The 8,483-nt window shown below is 44.4% G+C and overlaps 1 protein-coding gene across 2 annotated transcripts; it reads right to left on the reverse strand.

Moving 5' to 3' along the window:
• Positions 1 to 471: 471 nt before the first annotated feature.
• On the reverse strand, positions 472 to 3,579 carry LOC310780348 (uncharacterized protein). 2 transcript variants are annotated; one of them, XM_083640924.1, is made up of 4 exons: positions 3,468 to 3,579; positions 2,847 to 2,899; positions 1,138 to 1,485; positions 472 to 784 (listed from the first exon to the last, which is right to left on the reverse strand). In XM_083640924.1, the coding sequence occupies exons 2-4, from the start codon at positions 2,884 to 2,886 to the stop codon at positions 678 to 680; spliced, it is 495 nt and encodes a 164-aa protein (XP_083497050.1). In that variant the 5' UTR covers positions 2,887 to 2,899; positions 3,468 to 3,579; the 3' UTR covers positions 472 to 677. The 2 variants fall into 2 exon arrangements, with proteins under 2 accessions (XP_083497050.1, XP_083497051.1); XM_083640925.1 differs by lacking the exon at positions 3,468 to 3,579 and adding an exon at positions 3,125 to 3,261.
• Positions 3,580 to 8,483: the final 4,904 nt, after the last annotated feature.

Below are 8,483 nucleotides of genomic sequence, written 5' to 3' on the forward strand. Positions count from 1 at the left end.
ATTTTGACCAAATAATATGCAGTGAGAGTTACCTTGACTTTGTTTTGTCAGATGGGTTTTTATGGCTTCTAATCTTTGACTAAATAAATAAATACGGTAAAATAAAATAAAATAATACTGTATGAAAATGTGTAGCACCTCAATGTGGTAAGAGGGGAATACAAAAAACAAACAAAAAAACAGTTCAACTAAATGACTCTACTACCCAAGGTCTCTTTTCTGTATTACTGGGCATTCACTAGTGTCCCACTCGACAAGCTACAAGAAACAAGAGTTTGCCTTGCCCCAAAGCCTGTGATGTCATACCAATGTACAGCTCCACGATGAACAAATGCGTAATTTTCTGCTTCTTGGCTGATAGCACTACCACTAATGGGAAGCTCATTTGGATGCAACAACAGTTCAAATAATCAATCTTTGAATTGGCAAAGTTAAGCCTCTCGTACATTTTCAAATGCAGCAGCTCCGGGCTGTACGTCAATATGGCATTATTAGTCCAGGGCTTCAATCTCTGCTGTCTGACTCTGCAGAGAGAGTTGGCTAAACTGTATGTGTGTAGAAATACTGATAGGGCTGTCGTACGCTGTAAGAATACAGTAACACATGTGAATTCTTCATTTCATCTGAGTCAAAATCACTTCCATAAAGGTCCGTTTAACCTGTGGGAGTGAGCGAGGTCACGGGCTCAGCAGACCCACCGCCACAGGAAGTGACATCACCAGCGACAGAAGCCATGGCGCAGATTGGAACATCACGCTGATTGCAGAGCAGATTGGGAGGAGCCCTGCAACAGAGCAGAATGTGACTTCTGATATTACTTCTATTAGGGGTTAGACCAGTCTATTGGTGTTTATTACATATAGGAGCAGCCAGTCATTTCGTCCACTGCCCATATTATTTTCCTTCATATTTTATCAATTCATTTAATTCTACAAGAGTGCATTATGTAAATGTTTCTTCATTTAAAGGCAGTGATGTATCCCAGACTAGGTGTGATGGGTCACTGTTCCTTAAGGACCTGCTAACCCTGTTTCAAATATCAATATCGGCCTTCAAAAACCCATATTTGTCAAACCACAATAAGTCTCATCAGCACAAGATAATCACAGTTTATGGAAAACCTTTCCAGTTACTCACTTTGATGCACAGCAAAGCTGTTCTCCTTCCAATCTTCGCCCTGGTAAACCCTGCAGGTGTAGGTGTGGGGCTGCTCGTCGGCCATTGGGGCCCAGGTAAGGCGGCATACGGTGGGGTAGGCCAGGGTCACGTTGGCCCTCCTGCGGTCGTCCACGGACACCCAATTGACCATGTTGGGGTAGGTGCTGCCCACCAGCCGGCTGTCCTGCCGGTACTCGCAGTACGGGCTGACCCGGTCGTCGGTGACGGGGAAGTCGCAGTCCACCCTCACGTTACGCTCCAGGTAGGTGAGACAGGTGTACATCTGAGGCCCCATGGGAGTGAACAGGAACCCTGAGACTGATGTGACTGCAAGAGAATGGAAGCACAGCTGAGCTAGGCATACAGAAGAGCAGGGTAAAGACACAACAAAATACAGTATTTCAAAATGCTTAGAATATTCACAGGAATTGATCATTTATCAGTATGTGTTACTCTCTTTGATTCCCATTCTGCATCGATTCCGATTCTTAACTAATTCTCTATAGAGCTCAACAGTCATGTGATGTTCCGTGACGTCTCCTGGATCTGGAAGAGAATTCCCCATTCATTTTATCCATAAACAGTTTGAAAAAAGATTTTTGTTTTCAATCTGTTGTCCTGGCCATGAGCAGTGACGACTGGAACCAAGCCAACCAGCTACCTACTGAATCGTGAGTGACCATAACACATTTCAATTTGAGCAAAAATAAAAAGCGGGTTGGGTCGAATTTTCGATTCCTCCCCTTTATATATATATATATATATATATATATATATAAACTCTCGTAACGGACAAGCCCGTCTTTTATTGTCACACGAACACCACAATACATGCATGCGGCCACAACACACTCATGCTGACGGTGGCCGGTGAAAAGTGTCCTCTGCATTTAACCCATCCAGGCATGTCCTTTCCTCCGGGGGGCAGGCCAGGAGCAGTGGTCGCTTTCTCGTACAGCGCCCGGGGACCAACTTCGGATGTTGTCGTCACTGGTCGGATGACGATGACGATCTGATCTTCTGCATGTTTTTAGTGGGGGGGTTATATATGGAGGAACCCCCTGGGGGAGCACGGGGAGAACATGCAAACTCCACACAGAGAGAAAGGCCCTTACGACGAGATACCCCACCTGGGCAGTAGGCACTGAAGATATGGGGGGGAACACAACCACAGCGCCCACAGTGTCCCAGGCGAGAATCGAACTCAGGACCTTCTGACTGTGAGGCGACAGCGCTACCGACTGCGCCACCATACCCCCTATATATACACACACACACACACACACACACACACACACACACACACATATGTATATACGTATACACACACACACACACACACACACACACACACTGTGTGTGTGTGTTCAGCACACAACAAGATGGTATCGTATATCTAGCGTTAACATCATAGCAAGCACGTCAGCCAAGCTATCCAGTGGTTAGACAACTCAGTAGTTAACAGTATCAGACTGGGCTCCTATAACAGAGGGAAAGGCTGTCACTAGAAGTACACATGCAATGGTGCTCTACAGAGCTTACTGTAGGCTACTCCTTATATGTGCTCTGTCTTCAGAAGGGATACGATATACTAGGTGTGTGTGTGTGTGTGTGTGTGTGTGTGTGTGTGTGTGTGTGTGTGTGTGTGTGTGTGTGTGTGTGTGTGTGTGTGTGTGTTGTTAGCATACCAAAGAGGAGGCAGGCGGTGGCGGACAGGTGCAGCTGCATGGCTGGATGGTTTCTGTCCATTCAGATCAACAAACAACAAAACACAGGACAGTGTAGCCTACTGTAGAGACAGTTCAACCTACAGATCCACATTATTACCATGGATGAAAGCAGTGAGTTGAAATGTACACACACACACACACACACACACACACACACACACACACACACACACACACACACACACACACACACAGCCCTACGCGCTTTCACACAATCGGCATGGACATACACGCACCCTAAAGACGTACGACATAATAATCTCCGTCTGTATCGTAGGGCCTACAGTAGGCCAGGATGAACGCTACTGCAGTGCAGCCCGCTCTAGCCTGCAGACTACGCCCATGCAGTGTCTTCACACTGCAGCAAACAGCCTCCCTTGCCTTACTAGATGCGCATATTTTGGTCTCCACTGCAGGCGAAGAAGGACAGCAATGCACAGATGCAACGCACCCTATTTTACAATCTTAAAGAGAACGGCCGCGAGTAAAAAGGTAGCCCAAAATGAATGCGTCATGCCAGCTGCCTCATGTTTAGGCTAACTTGTTTCTCTCTGATATGAAGTGGTCGCTTCTACCTACCTCCTGGCAGTTGAGTGCGTCTGTCTGTCCCGTCCAGAGGCGGAGCAGCGCAGAGCGGCGGCTGCGTCCTGCGTCCATCCCTAAAAAGGACAATAACCTCAATGCAGTGTTTCCCAAACGATGAAAGATGGATCTAAATGGGGGTTTCCCTTTCACTTCATGAGATCAAACCCAAATTTCAGTGAGTATGCGAGAATGCAGCAGCATAGTATAGGCTATAATTATATGTAGGTAGGCTATTGCCTATATACAATTCCTGAGTTTCCCTAAAGTCCCCCTCATCCATAACGTGATGAACAAAGTATGTCGACTAGTGGAACTCCCAATTTCAATAGGTTAACTAACAAATAGGCTACAATCTTTAAATTCCCATTATGCTTCAATGATTTAGCCCAGTGTTTCCCAACCAGGGGTACTTGAGCACTTGCATGGAAAGTTTGGGGATGACAATTCATTTCCAAAATTATTAAAAAATATATACATTCCAAGTCATTTCATAAGCCTATTGCTAAAATGGTATGTGCCACAACTAATTCCCCCCTGGCAGGTGTCAACTGTTACACTATATACTCTGTGAAGAGGTCACCGTGGTTCACGCATGTCAAAACTGCCTGCAAACCAATCTACTGCAAACGTGGATGAATGGCTTCAATCATAACCTGTCAGAATTGTTCATTCATTTAATAATCAGCTGTGATATAGTCTACAGTTTAATATGAGTTTAGAACACATTTAGGAGAATTATCAAAAGGCATGAATGAGTTGGTACTTGTGGCATGGCAAAACAGCTCAACAGTGTTGGGCAAGTTACTTTCAAAATGTAATATACTACATATTACTAGTTACTTTCATTTGAAAGGAATACATTACTTGCTGAGCTCAAGGGCTACATACGACAAAAAAGGTTGGGAACCACTGATTAGCCTATCCACCTTATTTTTGAATGCCCTAGTAAAATGATAATGGGTACAAGGTCTGGTCTAGAACGTGACGGATTGTTGCAGCTGGCGCATTTCCTCGTCAAACTCCGACGCTGAAAAAAAGTTGCTTGTCACAAAGAAATAACACTTGTTTGAGGACTTGAGGGAATGTAATAATGTTATCTATCACATCCACTAAGCTGTTGCTCTTTGAACAACTCGGGATATTTATCGGCCAAGCTGGACGTGATTTGCTCCTTTTGCCTGCAGCTTTGAAACATCGTTTACAGACGCACCCGCCCACCACTCCTACGTCCCCAGATCCCACCCGCCCACCACTCCTACGTCCCCAGATCCCACCCGCCCACCACTCCTACGTCCCCAGATCCCACCCGCCCATTACGTTGAATCCTAATACTACATAAATGAGTCTGTGCCACTTCACAGCCACTTCTGGGGTTTGAGGTTTGGGTCTAGGGGGGGTTGAAACTGAATGAATGACAGGTCGTAGCACCAATGAGAGAGCGGTTAAAAAATGGGCTGGGCCTCCCCTGTCGTCTGATCGCAAAGTCGTTACTGATTGGGGAGGACTGAATCCAGCATTGGCATATCACTGGTCAAGTGAACGGTTCCCTCCCATAACCGGCCGGCTGACTGAGGGAAAGTGTCCCAGACCCAGAGAGAGCTCTGCAGCATGCAGTAATGTAGTGTATCAGCATAAGAACTCTCATGGGTCTGGCGTTGAGACTAGACCCACCCAGACTGATCACCCCCCCCCCCCCCACCCCAGGAGTTAGACCCACCCAGTCTGCTCAGCCAGGAAGGATGACATCACTGATGACATCATCACTGATGAAATCACATAATTAGGTAATTAGGGCAATCACCTAATTAAAAGTCTGACTCCGCAGGTCACCCGCACGCGTGCTCTTTACACTTCCTGAAAGTTTCAGCCCGATCGCACGTAAAACGGCATAGCTGTGGCCGGATAAAATTCTGCTCACTCACTCACTCTCTCACACACACACACACACACACACACACACACACACACACACACACACACAGACACACACACACACACACACACACACACATGGACACTTCTCATTCTTGTTACTACCAGTATTTTCCATGTTGACACACAGACAACTCCAGTGTGAGCAGGGCACAGTTTGAACATTAGGGGGCGGTCTAATGATGGCACCAACATTACAAAGTTTTTGGCCGTTTCTATTGGCAACAGTGACTCCCCATCTATCCCCAGGAACTTCAGCTCCATCCACTGCCTCAGCAGAAAATGTGAATGTAAATGGAGTTACCTCACAGCCTCATCGCCTCCAAAATGCATGTAAAACACGCTGCAGACGTCAGTGTTCTGTCTCTACATAACAGCGCAGAAATAGGAAAATAAAAGACAAAACGTAAAGACAAACATTCCAAGAGGACTTAGTTTGTTAGTCATTTAAAGGTGCATTTCAGAGAGCCTTCATCACTGCATTTCCTTTCTCTAGGTCATTCAGCAGCTTGATACCTTCAGCATTCTAATCAATAGAATTCCATTGATTGTGTATTGATATGTCATCTTGAGTCCTCCGGTACATCAGAGGGCAAGATCTATAAATATCCAGAAACGATGGTGATATAATCACATTAAGGACATGTACCCAACAGAACATCTGTCTCTCTTCCCCCCTCTCTCTCCCTCCTCTCTTCTTTCTCTCCTCTCTCTCTCTCCAAACGCCGACCTCAATCTACCCCTGGCATCACACTGCTGCTGAGCACTGAGAAAAGCTCAAGCTGCATCAGAGAAGGTGAGAATGATTAACATAGTTTTATTTGCTGAATCTTGAACTATGGTAAATCATTGTACCGTGTTATGCAGAATTGTTTTCTTATGCCCTTTATTCTGGATGAAGCTATTTGTGTTAAAGCTAAAGTAAGCATTAAAATGCAAATGTTTGCATGAAGGTGAGAGTAACTTTGCATGAAACAAACATGAACATATAACTGCATTTAATATATTTTCTTAATAATATACATACAAATAGGTAAATAATCTACGCATGCTTCTAGAGAGGTTGAGTAAATGCAGAAACCGTGTGTCAATGTTGGCTCCTCACCAGAGTGAAGTTTTCAGTTCACCTCTGCAATGTAAATACTGAGGCTGTATTGTGCTCAGCTGTGCAATATTATGAAACACTGACTTTTCAGCAGTAACCTCTATGTGCATACATACGAATTTCAGAAGCATGACTCGGTGATATTTTAGGTTTATGTTTCTGAAATCTGACACCACTCTTTATCTTTACAGGATATTCACAGTTTAGGTTGTCTTGAATCATGTTAATCTAAAGAAATTAGGAGAAAATACTCTGACTGTATGACTCTTCAGTTTCTGCAATGACAGTAATTGTCCTGGTTGATGAGTTTACTCTGCCTGTTTTATTTGATCATTTTTCATCAGAAAAGTTGAGAGAATGTTCTTCCTTGCCACGACTTTCCTTTTCGGTAAGATAATTTAAGTCTTGTATAATAAAATAATGTAAAATTGCACTCTTATTGGCATGCTCCTTTCTGTCAATAGGCATCTCGTGCGCTATGCGCTCACGATGCCTAGGCTCGGCCGCTCATTTTTTCTTATATGGCCTCAGACTGACATCTTATATAGCCTCAGACAACATGTCACTGATGACATCACTGATGATGACATCACTTCATTAGGTAATTAGGGCAATCACCTAATAAGAAAATCCGGCTCCATCATCCATTTACACACCCTGAAGTTTTCAGCCCGATTGCCCGTAAACGGGATAGCTGTGGCCGAACACAGGACTTGAAACAGTACACAGAGCCCCATACTCAATTTTATATGAATGTGTGCCAAATGTGTCCGACTCGTTGCGCAGAATTAGCCTCCAAGTTTACTGATTGATGTTTTTAATGTTAGATACAGGCCAATACCTGATAACCTCTTCATGTTACCCTGTATAGGCTTTGCATCGGCGCAGAAGGTGATTCAGTCCCTTCACTACTGCTCAATAAATGAGCACAAACTAAGGATGGATTGCAAATATGCTCTTCCTGCCGACTCCCCAGAGCCATACTGCAAGTTCACACAGGGTGATGAGAGGCTCCTGGACACCACCGACCCGCAGGAAGAGCAGCACGCCCCCTTCAAGAACAAAGCTAAAGTGCGCCTGTTCCCCGGCAACATCTGCCGCTTCCTGTTTAAATACCTGCCCGATGGCAAGTCCAACTTCACCTGCAACATCAAGCAACAGACGCAGACAGAATGGGTGTCCAAAACCTCGGTGGTTGAAAAAAGTGAGCTGCTCTTAATCGTCATTCACCACAGCTGCAGAGCTACTGGGGCTGCACGATATATCGGCAATCAGATCTGTATCGGTCCAGTTAGCAAAATAACAGCAATGTTAATATCAGTTATCGGTATCGGCCAACAGTTTCACATTGAGAGGAAACAATGCAGTAAATTTATGATTTATGGTCTTGACACTACTTCTTCAAACGCAGTGTTTGTAAGTGTTTTTCAGTATGTAAAAAATGTGATTATCACAGAAACTTGTTTTCATACAGAATATCGACATCGGTAAATATCAGTTATTGGCCATAACAGCAATGTTCATATCGGTTATCAGTATCGGCCAACATTTTTCATATCGGTGCATCCCTATGCCCTACATTTGAGTGACTGAGTCACCTGCATTTTTTTCCTCCCCACAGAGCTTCTCCTCCCCTGCTCAGCTTTGAGTATCCTGTTACAAAACTGCAGTGGGCTGCTGTTGACCTTGATGACACTTCACATACTGCTGCAAATTCATTGGCTGTGAAAGACGAGCCGAAAAGCTGCAAACATTAACCAAGTGTATATCTATACAGTATCTATACAGTATATTGTTGAACTCTCTTGATGCTGTGTCTATGCACCAATTGCAATGACCTGAAAGTATGATAGACCTGTATGTTTGGTATGTCACAGGCCTGCATCATTTGCATTGCACACATACTGCAAACATTATGCTAATGCATACACTTCCTACTGTACTCTCACGTAAATATTTTTTTGTGATCAACT

This window comes from Poromitra crassiceps (assembly GCF_964638095.1).
Source record: "Poromitra crassiceps genome assembly, chromosome: 1".
In the NCBI taxonomy this organism is placed as follows: Eukaryota; Metazoa; Chordata; class Actinopteri; order Beryciformes; family Melamphaidae; genus Poromitra; species Poromitra crassiceps.